Here is a 16,197-nt window from a genome sequence, read left to right on the forward strand (position 1 = left end):
GTTTAGCAATCAGGTGACAAATAACAGATTTTCTCAGTAATTCTGTTACCGATTTTGGTAACAGAATTACGAGTTTTAAATCACTTAATTCATAAGAAAAAGTTGATATCAGTAAAAACACTAAGTAATTGGTGGATCTACCTTTACTTGTTACTTTGTGAACTTTCATTATCCTGTTTTTGGTCTACAACCTTAAAATCTTTAGTCTTTAGCCTAGCTTAGAGAATCCTCTGTTTTCCAGTGCTTTAGCCTTTAGCCTAGCTTAGCGAATCCTCTGTTTTCCAGTGCTTTAGCCTTTAGCCTAGCTTAGAGAATCCTCTGTTTTCCAGTGCTTTAGCCTTTAGCCTAGCTTAGAGAATCCTCTGTTTTCCAGTGCTTTAGCCTTTAGCCTAGCTTAGCGAATCCTCTGTTTTCCAGTGCTTTAGCCTTTAGCCTAGCTTAGAGAATCCTCTGTTTTCCAGTGCTTTAGTCTTTAGCCTAGCTTAGAGAATCCTCTGTTTTCCAGTGCTTTAGCCTAGCTTAGAGAATCCTCTGTTTTCCAGTGCTTTAGTCTTTAGCCTAGCTTAGAGAATCCTGTTTTCCAGTGCTTTAGTCTTTAGCCTAGCTTAGATGATCCTCTGTTTTCCAGTGATTTAGTCTTTAGCCTAGCTTAGAGAATCCTCTGTTTTCCAGTGCTTTAGTCTTTAGCATAGCTTAGAGAATCCTCTGTTTTCCAGTGCTTTAGCCTAGCTTAGAGAATCCTCTGTTTTCCAGTGCTTTAGTCTTTAGCCTAGCTTAGAGAATCCTCTGTTTCCAGTGCTTTAGTCTTTAGCCTAGCTTAGAGAATCCTCTGTTTTCCAGTGCTTTAGCCTTTAGCCTAGCATAGAGAATCCTCTGTTTTCCAGTGCTTTAGCCTTTAGCCTAGCTTAGAGAATCCTCTGTTTTCCAGTGCTTTAGCCTAGCTTAGAGAATCCTCTGTTTTCCAGTGCTTTAGCCTTTAGCCTAGCTTAGAGAATCCTCTGTTTTCCAGTGCTTTAGTCTTTAGCCTAGCTTAGAGAATCCTCTGTTTTCCAGTGCTTTAGTCTTTAGCCTAGCTTAGAGAATCCTGTTTTCCAGTGCTTTAGTCTTTAGCCTAGCTTAGAGAATCCTCTGTTTTCCAGTGCTTTAGCCTTTAGCCTAGCTTAGAGAATCCTCTGTTTTCCAGTGCTTTAGCCTAGCTTAGAGAATCCTCTGTTTTCCAGTGCTTTAGTCTTTAGCCTAGCTTAGAGAATCCTCTGTTTTCCAGTGCTTTAGCCTTTAGCCTAGCTTAGAGAATCCTCTGTTTTCCAGTGCTTTAGCCTTTAGCCTGGCTTGGTGAAGCCCCAATGTGACTCCTAGTATAATTGAATGTTAAATATTGTACCAGGCTAGTATTGGACATGCAGAAGGAAGGAAGGGAATTGACTGTCTCTCTACCTGCAGCATGCTGTGCATGTCTTTAGAATTGTTTACATCACCTGACAGCAGGTGAGAGCTAGCTTCACCATATAGCACTTTGGTAAGGTGTACTTTAACTAGCTAGCTACTGGAAATGAGGTGAAAACAGCGTACCTGCATCCCTGGCAGGCTACTCTGAACCGGAGAGTGAGCCATGTCGCCTGTCCACAGTCTGACCAGCTAGAACAGTTAGTCACTAGTTACAACCCAGAATACACAACGCAGCAGGTCGTGCGTCCTTATCGATGCGTCCTGCGTCCTTATCAATGCGTCCTGCGTCCTTATCGATACGTCCTGTGTCCTTATCGATGCGTTTCTGCGTCCTTATCGATACGTCCTGTGTCCTTATCGATGCGTTTCTGCGTCCTTATCGATACGTCCTGTGTCCTTATCGATGCGTCCTGCGTCCTTATCGATACGTCCTGCGTCCTTATCGATACGTCCTGCGTCCTTATCGATACGTCCTGTGAATCCTTCCCGAACAAGCTCGGTACAAAGTTAAAACATGTTGACTCGGCCACGAAAACCTTGTGGTATAAACAAAGCTAGTTCATCGACCGTTGTCCTATGTTAACATAACTATAAAATCATCATAACTAGTAAATCATCCAATGAATATTTTTTACTTGAGGAAAAATGAGCTAGCTTGCTAACTGGCTAGTTAGCTTCGTCGTTAGCATCGTACCCTAACTAGCTAGCTAGCTAGCTGCACGGTGACAACAAATCAACATGAATACAAAATAGCTAGCTGACAATGTTAGCTGGACCGTATTTCCAATTTATTTTTAACCGTAAAGCATAAGTGATCTATATATATCATACTAGCGAACGGTTTCCAATTTATTTTTGATGTTATATCACCGATTAGCTACCGAACAACTCGCTGTCAACTTCGTTAGCTTCGTTAGCTCCTGTAGCCGACTGGTCTCTCATCCGACCGCCTTGACAGACTTTCCACGCAGCCACATAACAACATAAAGCCGTTCAATAAGATATGATTACGATCCGATCTTGTAATCATCGGCTAGTTGAAAATCCATCCAAAGGAGATTACCACGCTGACAACTATACATATTATCTGTGTTTTCCCCTCGTCTCCTGTCCTCCATCTTGTCACCACTGGCGGATCCATGTCGGCGCGGAGCGGCTGTCCGGAGCGGCTGTCCGGAGAGCGGCTGCGTCCGTCTGTTGAACGGCAGAGGGCTCACGACACCGTTCACCAAATTAACACCGAGAAATTTAGTTCATGTGATATCATAACATTATAGAATTATATATATATATATTTGATGATATTTTATAACTGTTTGGAGAATACGTTGAAATCTAGATGAGCATAATGCTACTTTATCAACACTCATAAAAGCAAACCGGTTGTTTTCCACCTTATAAAAGATTAGATTTGGTCTGCTGTGTTCACTTGGCCGGTTAGCTCAGTTGGTTAGAGCGTCGTGCTAATAACGCGAAGGTCGCGGGTTCGATACCCGTACTGGCCATGACCATTTTGACTGTTGAATAGGCTGTGTTGTTGTGTTACTCGTCTCTGGGATTAAAGTTGGACTTCTTCTATTCTATTCTATTGGTGCCATATGATATGGAGTTATTCTATTGGTGCCATATGATATGGAGTTATTCTATTGGTGCCATATGATATGGAGTTATTCTATTGGTGCCATATGATATGGAGTTATTCTATTGGTGCCATATGATATGGAGTTATTCTATTGGTTCCATATGATATAGAGTTATTCTATTGGTGCCATATGATATGGAGTTATTCTATTGGTGCCATATGATATGGAGTTATTCTATTGGTCCCATATGATATGGGGTTATTCTATTGGTGCCATATGATATGGAGTTATTCTATTGGTGCCATATGATATGGAGTTATTATTCTATTGTAGTGGTTGGCTTTGAACGGCCCCAACCATGGTCATGCTCCAGTGAAGCCGCTATGTGGTAGTATTGCTCCCTCTCTACAGGCCTGATACAAAGGACACCAGCTGAGCTATAGTGCAGGTACCAGTGCTGGAGGGACTACTGTGCTCATGTTATTGTTCGGGTAACAAAATTCAATGGAAGTCCCATTGTTTTGTTTTTTTACAACGTAACGCGGAGTTAGTCGAAGGTCTTGTCGAGCCGATATGGCGACCAGGAAGAATCTGCGTTTTAATTAAGAGCCGCTTCTCCTTCCTGAAACTTTCAAACGCTTAAAAAATCAGCGCAGTTTGGATCGTAAAGGAATTCACTTCGGTCAAACACACTGTTGGAAAATATACACGTGGACAATCTCTCCCCAATCTGAAGGAAAAGGTAAGAAAGAAACGGGCGTCTTTATGTCGTTTAGGTTACTGGAGTACCCTAACCGCGGAGGCTAGATAGGTTACTGGAGTACCCTAACCGCGGAGGCTAGATAGGTTACTGGAGTACCCTAACCGCGGAGGCTAGATAGGTTACTGGAGTACCCTAACCGCGGAGGCTAGATAGGTTACTGGAGTACCCTAACCGCGGAGGCTAGATAGGTTACTGGAGTACCCTAACCGCGGAGGCTAGATAGGTTACTGGAGTACCCTAACCGCGGAGGCTAGATAGGTTACTGGAGTACCCTAACCGCGGAGGCTAGATAGGTTACTGGAGTACCCTAACCGCGGAGGCTAGATAGAAGATAGACAAACAATTTTAAATACAAGTAGAAAACCAATTTCAATCATGTCCTGTAATCTTCCCTTTACCTCTAATTCCTGCGGTTTGCCAGTTAATTCTCTCTCTCTGAATTGTCTGAAGTTACAGATGTTCTCCAGTTGGAATATAATAGACGTGTGTGTGTGTGTGTGTGTGTGTGTGTGTGTGTGTGTGTGTGTGTGTGTTATATAAGGTCATCTTCCAACAGGATTATAGTGAATAGCCAAATGATCCAAAACTACAGTGTAGTTCAGTAGGATGGAGGCTGTATGGATCTGTAACTACTACAGTGTAGTTTAGTAGGATGGAGGCTCCATAGCTGTATGGATCTGTAACTGCTGCAGTGTAGTTTAGTAGGATGGAGGCTGTATGGATCTGTAACTGCTACAGTGTAGTTTAGTAGGATGGAGGCTCCATAGCTGTATGAATCTGTAACTACTACAGTGTAGTTTAGTAGGATGGAGGCTCCATAGCTGTATGGATCTGTAACTGCTACAGTGTAGTTTAGTAGAATGGAGGCTGTGTGGATCTGTAACTGCTGCAGTGTAGTTTAGTAGGATGGAGGCTCCATAGCTGTATGGATCTGTAACTACTACAGTGTAGTTTAGTAGGATGGAGGCTGTATGGATCTGTAACTGCTACAGTGTAGTTTAGTAGGATGGAGGCTCCATAGCTGTATGGATCTGTAACTACTACAGTGTAGTTTAGTAGGATGGAGGCTCCATAGCTGTATGGATCTGTAACTACTACAGTGTAGTTTAGTAGGATGGAGGCTCCATAGCTGTATGGATCTGTAACTGCTACAGTGTAGTTTAGTAGGATGGAGGCTGTATGGATCTGTAACTGCTACAGTGTAGTTTAGTAGGATGGAGGCTCCATAGCTGTATGGATCTGTAACTGCTGCAGTGTAGTTTAGTAGGATGGAGGCTGTATGGATCTGTAACTGATACAGTGTAGTTTAGTAGGATGGAGGCTCCATAGCTGTATGGATCTGTAACTGATACAGTGTAGTTTAGTAGGATGGAGGCTCCATAGCTGTATGGATCTGTAACTGCTACAGTGTAGTTTAGTAGGATGGAGGCTCCATAGCTGTATGGATCTACAGTAAATATATTTTATTTATTTGAAGGATTCTTTCTCGCTGATAAAAGGTAAGGGCCATATGTTTAGAAATCCGTATCACAAGTGATGATTATTGACATTTCTAAAGCTTAAAACACAGCGTTTGGATTGTTTATTTTATAAGGCTGTTGAGTCTGCAGATTGTAGTTCACATGTGGTAGTCGTGTGCAAAGCTGAGAACTGAAGGGAGAAGGCAGAATGACTGAGAACTGAAGGGAGAATGACTGAAGGCAGAATGACTGAGAACTGAAGGCAGAATGACTGAAGGCAGAATGACTGAGAACTGAAGGCAGAATGACTGAGAACTGAAGGCAGAATGACTGAGAACTGAAGGCAGAATGACTGAGAACTGAAGGCAGAATGACTGAGAACTGAAGGGAGAATGACAGAGCTGAAGGGAGAATGACTGAGAACTGAAGGGAGAATGACTGAGAGCTGAAGGGAGAAGGCAGAATGACTGAGAACTGAAGGCAGAATGACTGAGAGCTGAAGGGAGAAGGCAGAATGACTGAGAACTGAAGGCAGAATGACTGAGAGCTGAAGGGAGAAGGCAGAATGACACCTAGTTTGAGATAGTTTCTTCTACATTAAATGTTTCTGTAGTGATAATCTGTAAGGCAGCAGCTACTCTTCCTGGTGTTTATTATGGATCCCCATTAGTTCCTGTCAAGACAGCAGCTACTCTTCCTGGGGTTTATTATGGATCCCCATTAGTTCCTGCCAAGGCAGCAGCTACTCTTCCTGGGGTTTATTATGGATCCCCATTAGTTCCTGCCAAGGCAGCAGCTACTCTTCCTGTGGTTTATTATGGATCCCCATTAGTTCCTGCCAAGGCAGCAGCTACTCTTCCTGGGGTTTATTATGGATCCCCATTAGTTCCTGTCAAGGCAGCAGCTACTCTTCCTGGGGTTTATTATGGATCCCCATTAGTTCCTGCCAAGGCAGCAGCTACTCTTCCTGGGGTTTATTATGGATCCCCATTAGTTCCTGCCAAGGCAGCAGCTACTCTTCCTGGGGTTTATTATGGATCCCATTAGTTCCTGCCAAGGCAGCAGCTACTCTTCCTGGGGTTTATTATGGATCCCCATTAGTTCCTGCCAAGGCAGCAGCTACTCTTCCTGGGGTTTATTATGGATCCCCATTAGTTCCTGCCAAGGCAGCAGCTACTCTTCTTGGGGTTTATTATGGATCCCCATTAGTTCCTGCCAAGACAGCAGCTACTCTTCCTGGGGTTTATTATGGATCCCCATTAGTTCCTGCCATGGCAGCAGCTACTCTTCCTGGGGTTTATTATGGATCCCCATTAGTTCCTGCCAAGGCAGCAGCTACTCTTCCTGGGGTTTATTATGGATCCCCATTAGTTCCTGCCATGGCAGCAGCTACTCTTCCTGGGGTTTATTATGGATCCCCATTAGTTCCTGCCAAGGCAGCAGCTACTCTTCTTGGGGTCTTACAAAATTAAGGCAGTTATACAATTTTAGAAACAGATTTCACAGCACACCTGTGTTCATTAAGCTATACTCTAGCTGAGAGTCTTTAACCCCTCTGAACTGAGTGCTGGCTTAGGCCTGGTGCCTGGCTCTCTCTCTGTGTGTGTCTCGCTCTCGCTCTCTTGCTCTCTCGCTCTCTCGCTCTCTCGCTCTCTGGCTCTCTCTCTCTCTCTCTCTCTCTCTCTCTCTGGCTCTCTCTCTCTCTCTCTCTGGCTCTCTCTCTCTCTCTGTCTCTCTCTCTCTCTCTGGCTCTCTCTCTCTCTCTGGCTCTCTCTCTCTCTCTGGCTCTCTCTCTCTCTCTGGCTCTCTCTCTCTCTCTGGCTCTCTCTCTCTCTCTCTCTCTCTCTCTGGCTCTCTCTCTCTCTCTCTCTCTCTCTCTCTCTCTCTCTGGCTCTCTCTCTCTCTCTGGCTCTCTCTCTCTCTCTGGCTCTCTCTCTCTGGCTCTCTCTCTCTGGCTCTCTCTCTCTGGCTCTCTCTCTCTGGCTCTCTCTCTCTGTCTCTCCTCTCTCTCTCTCCTCTTCAAAGGGTTTTATTGTCATGGGGAAACATTGTGTATGTTGCTAAAGCGAGTGTAATAGATAATGAACAGAAGTGAAATAAACATTTCACTCACAAAAGTACCAAAACACTAAAGACATTTCAAATATCATATTATGTTCAAATGGATAAAGTACAGAAGGGAAAATAAATAAACATAAATATGGGTTGTATTTACAATGGTGTTTGTTCTTCACTGGTTGACCTTTTCTTGTGGCAACAGGTCACACATCTTGCTGCTGTGATGGGACACTGGTATTTCACCCAGTAGATATGGGAGTTTATCAAGATTGGGTTTGTTTTCAAATTCTTTGTGTATCTGTGTAATCTGAGGGAAATATGTGTCTCTAATATGGTCATACATTTGGCAGGAGGTTAGGAAGTGCAGCTCAGTTTCCACCTCATTTTGTGGGGAGTGTTGCACATAGCCTGTCTTCTCTTGAGAGCCAGGTCTGCCTACGGCGGCCTTTCTCAATAGCAAGGCTATGCTCACTGGGTCTGTACATAGTCAAAGCTTTCCTTAAGTTTGGGTCAGTCACAGTGGTCAGGTATTCTGCCACGGTGTCCTCTCTGTATAGGGCCAAATAGCAGTCCAGTTTGTTCTGTTTTTTTGTTAATCATTTCCAATGTGTCAAGTAATTATCTTTGTTTTCTCATGATTTGGTTGAGTATAATTGTGTTGCTGTCCTGGGGCTCTGTGGGGTCTGTTTGTGTTTGTGAACTGAGCCCCAGGACCAGCTTGCTTAGGGGCCTCTTCTCCAGGTTCATCTCTCTGTAGGTGATGGCTTTTGTTATGGAAGGTTTGGGAATAGTTTCCTTTTAGGTGGTTGTAGAATTAAGAGTCTATTTTCTGGATTTTAGTAATTAGTGGGTATCATCTGAATTCTGCTCTGAATGCCTGATTTAGTGGGTGTGCTGCTCTGAATGCCTGATTTAGTGGGTGTGCTGCTCTGAATGCCTGATTTAGTGGGTGTGCTGCTTTGAATGGCTGATTTAGGGGGTTTGCTGCTCTGAATGCCTGATTTAGTGGTAGGGCCCATAGGGAATAGGGAGCCATTTTGGATGCTTTTGACCAGGGCCAATCAAAAGGTTGGAAATAATGGTTGGGACTTGTGGAACATTACCTGGCTGCCTCCAAAATGGCTCCCTATTCCCTATGGGCCCTGGTCAAAAGCATCCAAAATGGCTCCCTATTCCCTATGGGCCCTGGTCAAAAGCATCCAAAATGGCTCCCTATTCCCTATGGGTCCTGGTCAAAAGCATCCAAAATGGCACCCTTTTTCCTATGGGCCCTGGTCAAAAGCATCCAAAATGGCACCCTATTCCCTATGGGCCCTGGTCAAAAGAATCCATAGGGAATAGGGAGCCATTTTGGAGGCAGCCAGGTAATGTTCCACAAGTCCCAACCATTATTTCCAACCTTTTGATTGCAGCTTGTCGGCCTCAGGAGGGTTGGCAGTCTTAAAGTGATCTGATCTAATGGCAAATTGATTTATCTCTGGGGATCTACTGTAGCTGGAAGACTGATTTATCTCTGGGGATCTACTGTAGCTGAAATACTGATTTTATCTCTGGGGATCTACTGTAGCTGAAAGACTGATTCATCTCTGGGGATCTACTGTAGCTGAAAGACTGATTCATCTCTGGGGATCTACTGTAGCTGAAAGACTGACTTATCTCTGGGGATCTACTGTAGCTGAAAGACTGATTTTATCTCTGGGGATCTACTGTAGCTGAAAGACTGATTTATCTCTGGGGATCTACTGTAGCTGAAATACTGACTTATCTCTGGGGATCTACTGTAGCTGAAAGACTGATTTATCTCTGGGGATCTACTGTAGCTGAAAGACTGATTTATCTCTGGGGATCTACTGTAGCTGAAATACTGACTTATCTCTGGGGATCTACTGTAGCTGAAAGACTGATTTATCTCTGGGGATCTACTGTAGCTGAAAGACTGACTTATCTCTGGGGATCTACTGTAGCTGAAAGACTGATTTTATCTCTGGGGATCTACTGTAGCTGAAAGACTGATTTATCTCTGGGGGATCTACTGTAGCTGAAAGACTGACTTATCTCTGGGGATCTACTGTAGCTGAAAGACTGATTTTATCTCTGGGGATCTACTGTAGCTGAAAGACTGATTTATCTCTGGGGATCTACTGTAGCTGAAATACTTCTATTTTTCTAGGAAGGTCGCGTGCTTTTCTGTCGTCTGTCAAATCCCTCAACCTATGATGCTGTCACCTATTTAGTCTTTAGATCAGTCGACAGGAGAATGTTGGAAGGAACTTGTGTAGGATGAGATGAATTCAGCCCGGCCACGTCTGATCTGGTCTGAGATTGATGACGTCACTGCAGTGGAATGTTTGCGTTTTGTAGACGGTAAAGTGCTCTACCGAAACCGGAGCCTTCGGAGGTCCGTTTGTGTTTTGTGTTCCAGACATTCAGCCGCTGGCTCCGTTAGTGGCTAGGGGGGTAGAGGAGGAGGAGAGGGCGACGTCGGCTCCGTTAGTGGCTAGGGGGGAAGAGGAGGAGGAGAGGGCGACGTCGGCTCCGTTAGTGGCTAGGGGGGTAGAGGAGGAGGAGAGGGCGACGTCGGCTCCGTTAGTGGCTAGGGGGGTAGAGGAGGAGGAGAGGGCGACGTCGGCTCGTTAGTGGCTAGGGGGGTAGAGGAGGAGGAGAGGGCGACGTCGGCTCCGTTAGTGGCTAGGGGGGTAGAGGAGGAGGAGAGGGCGACGTCGGCTCCGTTAGTGGCTAGGGGGGTAGAGGAGGAGGAGAGGGCGACGTCGGCTCCGTTAGTGGCTAGGGGGGGTAGAGGAGGAGGAGAGGGCGACGTCGGCTCCGTTAGTGGCTAGGGGGGTAGAGGAGGAGGAGAGGGCGACGTCGGCTCCGTTAGTGGCTAGGGGGGTAGAGGAGGAGGAGAGGGCGACGTCGGCTCCGTTAGTGGCTAGGGGGGTAGAGGAGGAGGAGAGATCTCCGTTGGCCCCGTTAGTGGCTAGGGGGGTAGAGGAGGAGGAGAGATCTCCGTCGGCTCCGTTAGTGGCTAGGGGGGTAGAGGAGGAGGAGAGGGCGACGTCGGCTCCGTTAGTGGCTAGGGGGGTAGAGGAGGAGGAGAGATCTCCGTCGGCTCCGTTAGTGGCTAGGGGGGTAGAGGAGGAGGAGAGGGCGACGTCGGCTCCGTTAGTGGGTGGGGGGGTAGAGGAGGAGGAGAGGGCGACGTCGGCTCCGTTAGTGGCTAGGGGGGTAGAGGAGGAGGAGAGATCTCGTTGGCTCGTTGTGGGTAGGGGGGTAGAGGAGGAGGAGAGGCGACGTCGGCTCCGTTAGTGGCTAGGGGGGTAGAGGAGGAGGAGAGGGCGAGCGTCGGCTCCGTTAGTGGCTAGGGGGGTAGAGGAGGAGGAGAGATCTCCGTTGCTCCGTAGTGGCTAGGGGGGTAGAGGAGGAGGAGAGGGCGACGTCGGCTCCGTTAGTGGGTGGGGGGGTAGAGGAGGAGGAGAGATCTCCGTTGGCTCCGTTAGTGGGTAGGGGGGTAGAGGAGGAGGAGAGATCTCCGTTGGCCCCGTTAGTGGGTGGGGGGGTAGAGGAGGAGGAGAGATCTCCGTTGGCCCCGTTAGTGGGTAGGGGGGTAGAGGAGGAGGAGAGATCCCCGTTAGTGGCTAGGGGGGTAGAGGAGGAGGAGAGGGCGACGTCGGCCCCGTTAGTGGGTAGGGGGGTAGAGGAGGAGGAGAGCTGTCGTTCCACGTTGAGGAGGATAAGCCCCGAGGGCCTGAGAGACAGAGGTATGTTCTGTCTCATCATTCAACCTCCTTTAATTCCTCTGTGTCTGTCTGTATCGACGTTACTGTCTGGTTTAGTCAGCCACAGCTAAAATACCATTGGGTTTTCTAGACTTGTGTCATCGTCATGGAGGGAAGGAGTCTAGTGACTCACCTGCAAGCTGGCTGAAGTGTGACCACCGATGGGGTCCTCTATCTGGCCTGGTTTAGACAGGGAGGTCCTCTATCTGGCCTGGTTTAGACAGGGAGGTCCTCTATCTGGCCTGGTTTAGACAGGGAGGTCCTCTATCTGGCCTGGTTTAGACAGGGAGGTCCTCTATCTGGCCTGGTTTAGACAGGGAAGTCCTCTATCTGGCCTGGTTTAGACAGGGAGGTCCTCTATCTGGCCTGGTTTAGACAGGGAGGTCCTCTATCTGGCCTGGTTTAGACAGGGAGGTCCTCTATCTGGCATGGTTTAGACAGGGAAGTGCTGCATCTGGCCTGGTTCATACTGTTACAGACAGAGAGTATCTGGCCTGGTTCATACTGTTACAGACAGACAGACAGTATCTGGCCTGGTTCATACTGTTACAGACAGACAGACAGTATCTGGCCTGGTTCATACTGTTACAGACAGACAGACAGTATCTTGCCTGGTTCATACTGTTACAGACAGACAGTATCTGGCCTGGTTCATACTGTTACAGACAGACAGTATCTGGCCTGGTTCATACTGTTACAGACAGACAGTATCTGGCCTGGTTCTCACAGTAATTGTCTGTCCTTTTTTTGGGCTGAATACTTATATTCCCATGGCAACCCGCGTGTGTTCTGGGAATAGGTCGTGGCCTTGCTGCTCCGGGTCGGTCTCTGCTCACTGTCTCTGTCCTCTCTGGGTCGGTCTCTGCTCACTGTCTCTGTCCTCTCCGGGTCGGTCTCTGCTCACTGTCTCTGTCCTCTCCGGCTCGGTCTCTGCTCACTGTCTCTGTCCTCTCAGGCTCGGAGGGCTGCTTGCTTCCTGAAACAACTGGCTGTTAGTATGAAAACAGACACTCTGTCCTCTAAAGCAGTGGTTCTCAGCTGGTTTTAGCTCAGGACCCAAATTCAACCAGGTTGTCTCAGTCGCGACCCAATATTTGCGTCGCCAAAATACAATCTGGAAAACTATTTAAAAAAAAAAATACTATATTGATATTAAATGTAGCAATTATATAACAAGGGAACAACATTCCCACTTCTTTCATTGTAAATAATAACATTTTGACGATATTCTTGATGAAGAATGTTAATAAACTCCCTGGTTTGAGACACTAAATCAACCTAATAGCCCTGCTAATAGAATGTTAATAAACTCCCTGGTTTGAGACACTAAATCAACCTAAATAGCCCTGCTAATAGAATGTTAATAAACTCCCTGGTTTGAGACACTAAATCAACCTAAATAGCCCTGCTAATAGAATGTTAATTAACTCCCTGGTTTGAGACACTAAATCAACCAACATAGTCCTGCTAATAGAATGTTAATTAACTCACCTGGTTTGAAACACTAAATCAACCTGCTAATAGAATGTTAATAAACTCCCTGGTTTGAAACACTAAATCAACTCTAAATAGCCCTGCTAATAGCTCTATATGGGGGAAAACGTCCGTCTTCAGACATGTCCTTGTTTTCAGAGTGTATCCTGTACACGTCTCCCTGTCTGTCCTCAGGTGTGTGAGGGTAGTAGAGAGGCTGGTTCTGCTGACTGAGGCACCATGGTAGATCCGGTGGACAGGGCGGTGGCTGGCCAGAGGCTGGGGATCCCAGAGAGTTTAGGGGTGTCTACCCTGGAACCAGGCCAGAGACTCCCAACCACGCCCCAAGGACGACAGGTCTCCATCCGGGTACAGCTGCTGGACGACGTCACGGAGGTCTTCGACATATCAGTGAGTACAGGAACTATTTAGCTCTATGGGAGGAATGACATGCTGGAGCAATCACAATGCTTTGGATGAGGTCCATAGTTCCCAGGCTCTGGTACCAATGCTTTGGATGAGGTCCATAGTTCCCAGGTTCTGATACCAATGAGGTCTATAGTTCCCAGGCTCTGATACCAATGAGGTCCATAGTTCCCAGGCTCTGGTACCAATGCTTTAGATGAGGTCTATAGTTCCCAGGCTCTGGTACCATGCTTTAGATGAGGTCCATAGTTCCCAGGCTCTGGTACCAATGAGGTCCATAGTTCCCAGGCTCTGGCACCAATGCTTTGGATGAGGTCCATAGTTCCCAGGCTCTGGTTCCAATGAGGTCCATAGTTCCCAGGCTCTGGTTCCAAATGAGGTATATAGTTCCCCAGGCTCTGGTTCCAATGAGGTCCATAGTTCCCAGGCTTCTGGTACCAATGAGGTCCATAGTTCCCAGGCTCTGGCACCAATGCTTTAAACACTGGAGGATCAATCCTTCACATTCTTTTGGCTGTCGGGGCGGCAGGTAGCCTAGTGGTTAAAGCATTGGACTTGTAACCGAAAGGTTGCAAGATCGAATCCAAGGCTCTGTCTGTAACCTGGTGTGTTCTGCTCTCTCTCTCCACAGCAACGGGCCCCAGCCAAGGCTCTGTCTGTAACCTGGTGTGTTCTGCTCTCTCTCTCCACAGCAACGGGCCCCAGCCAAGGCTCTGTTTGTAACCTGGTGTGTTCTGCTCTCTCCACAGAAACGGGCCCCAGCCAAGGCTCTGTCTGTAACCTGGTGTGTTCTGCTCTCTCCACAGCAACGGGCCCCAGCCAAGGCTCTGTTTGACCTGGTGTGTGTGCATCTGAACCTGGCTGAAAGAGACTACTTCGGTCTACAGTACCAGAACTCCAGAAGGCTGATGGTGAGACTGAAGTTCTTTATACACTATGACGTGTCACAAATGGATCCCTGTATTCTATATAGCTCACTACCTCTGCCCAGAGCCTTATGCCATGCCTACGTTTCTGTCTGTCTACTTTTCTGTTGCACTCTCTCAATACTGGCCCCTGGACAGTGTTACTGACTGGTGACTCTCAATACTGGCCCCTGGACAGTGTTACTGACTGGTGACTCTCAATACTGGCCCCTGGACAGTGTTACTGACTGGTGACTCTCAATACTGGCCCCTGGACAGTGCTACTGACTGGTGACTCTCAATACTGGCCCCTGGACAGTGTTACTGACTGGTGACTCTCAATACTGGCCCCTGGACAGTGCTACTGACTGGTGACTCTCAATACTGGCCCCTGGACAGTGTTCCTGGTGACTCTCAATACTGGCCCCTGGACAGTGTTCCTGGGGACTCGCAATACTGGCCCCTGGACAGTGTTCCTGGGGACTCTCAATACTGGCCCCTGGACAGTGTTCCTGGTGACTCTCAATACTGGCCCCTGGACAGTGTTACTGACTGGTGACTCTCAATACTGGCCCCTGGACAGTGTTACTGACTGGTGACTCTCAGTACTGGCCCCTGGACAGTGTTCCTGGTGACTCTCAATACTGGCCCCTGGACAGTGCTACTGGTGACTTCAGCCTGGGGTTAAAGGGGTTAAAGCAGCCAGACTCCACACAGCCTGGGGTTAAAGGGGTTAAAGCAGCCAGACTCCACACAGCCTGGGGTTAAAGCAGCCAGACTCCACACAGCCTGGGGTTAAAGGGGTTAAAGCAGCGAGACTCAATAAGCCTGGGGTTTAAAGCAGCCAGACTCCATACAGCCTGGGGTTAAAGGGGTTAAAGCAGCCAGACTCCACACAGCCTGGGGGTTTAAAGGGGTAGTTAAAGCAGCCAGACTCCAACAGCCTGGGGTTAAAGGGGTTAAAGCAGCCGGACTCAACACAGCCTGGGGTTAAAGCAGCCAGACTCCAACACAGCCTGGGGTTTTGTTTAAAGCAGGCCAGACTCCACACAGCCTGGGGTTAAAGGGGGTTAAAGCAGCCAGGACTCCCCACAGCCTGGGAGTTAAAGCAGCCCTGCTCCATACAGACTGGGGGTTAAATGGGTTTAAAGCAGCCAGGACTCCACACTAGGCCTGGGGTTAAAGCAGCCAGACTCCTACAAGCCTGGGTGTAAGGGGTTTACAGCAGCCAGACTCCACACAGCCTGGGGTTAAAGCAGCCAGGCTCCATACGCCTGGGGTTAAAGGGGTTAAAGCAGCCAGACTCCACACAGCCTGGGGTTTAAAGCAGCCAGACTCCATACAGCCTGGGGTTAAAGGGGTTTAAAGCAGCCAGACTCCATACAGCCTGGGGTTTAAAGCAGCCAGACTCCACACAGCCTGGGGTTTAAAGCAGCCAGACTCCATACAGCCTGGGGTTAAAGCAGCCAGACTCCACACAGCCTGGGGTTAAAGGGGTAAAGCAGCCAGACTCCATACAGCCTGGGGTTAAAGGGGTTAAAGCAGCCAGACTCCATACAGCCTGGGGTTAAAGCAGCCAGGCTCCATACAGCCTGGGGTTAAAGCAGCCAGACTCCACACAGCCTGGGGTTAAAGCAGCCAGACTCCATACAGCCTGGGGTTAAAGCAGCCAGACTCCACACAGCTGGGGTTTTAAAGGGGTTTAAAGCAGCCAGACTCCATACAGCCTGGGGTTAAAGCAGCCAGGCTCCATACAGCCTGGGGTTAAAGCAGCCAGACTCCATACAGCCTGGGGTTAAAGGGGTTAAAGCAGCCAGACTCCACACAGCCTGGGGTTAAAGCAGCCAGACTCCACACAGCCTGGGGTTAAAGGGGTTAAAGCAGCCAGACTCCACACAGCCTGGGGTTAAAGGGGTTAAAGCAGCCGGACTCCATACAGCCTGGGGTTAAAGCAGCCAGACTCCACACAGCCTGGGGTTAAAGGGGTTAAAGCAGCCAGACTCCATACAGCCTGGGGTTAAAGCAGCCAGGCTCCATACAGCCTGGGGTTAAAGCAGCCAGACTCCATACAGCCTGGGGTTAAAGGGGTTAAAGCAGCCAGACTCCACACAGCCTGGGGTTAAAGCAGCCAGACTCCACACAGCCTGGGGTTAAAGGGGTTAAAGCAGCCAGACTCCATACAGCCTGGGGTTAAAGGGGTTAAAGCAGCCAGACTCCACAAGCCTGGGTTAAAGCAGCCAGACTCCACACAGCCTGGGGTTAAAGGGGTTAAAGCAGCCAGACTCCACACAGCTGGGGTTTAAAGCA

General features: G+C 47.9%; 2 protein-coding genes and 1 non-coding gene across 3 annotated transcripts in view; 2 read left to right on the forward strand and 1 right to left on the reverse strand.

Moving 5' to 3' along the window:
* LOC115189014 (serine/threonine-protein kinase 24-like) overlaps positions 1-2,611 on the reverse strand; it is a 30,053-nt gene extending 27,442 nt beyond the window's left edge. The window contains exon 1 of the mRNA XM_029747841.1: positions 1,570-2,611. Within this exon, the coding sequence (XP_029603701.1) occupies positions 1,570-1,611 (42 nt within the window). The 5' untranslated portion in view covers positions 1,612-2,611. The remainder of the gene's footprint in view (positions 1-1,569) is intronic.
* Positions 2,612-2,779: 168 nt separating this feature from the next.
* LOC115189015 (FERM, ARHGEF and pleckstrin domain-containing protein 1-like) lies at positions 2,780-13,896 on the forward strand (the record flags this gene model as incomplete). Its single annotated transcript, XM_029747842.1, has 3 exons — positions 2,780-3,771; positions 12,755-12,970; positions 13,792-13,896. Coding segments are annotated over exons 2-3 (276 nt in total), but the record flags the coding sequence as incomplete, so codon positions are not given.
* On the forward strand, positions 2,878-2,951 carry trnai-aau (transfer RNA isoleucine (anticodon AAU)). The gene has a single exon. It is a non-coding gene; the product is annotated as a tRNA-Ile (tRNA).
* Positions 13,897-16,197: the final 2,301 nt, after the last annotated feature.

This window comes from Salmo trutta, unplaced genomic scaffold, assembly GCF_901001165.1.
Source record: "Salmo trutta unplaced genomic scaffold, fSalTru1.1, whole genome shotgun sequence".
In the NCBI taxonomy this organism is placed as follows: domain Eukaryota; kingdom Metazoa; phylum Chordata; class Actinopteri; order Salmoniformes; family Salmonidae; genus Salmo; species Salmo trutta.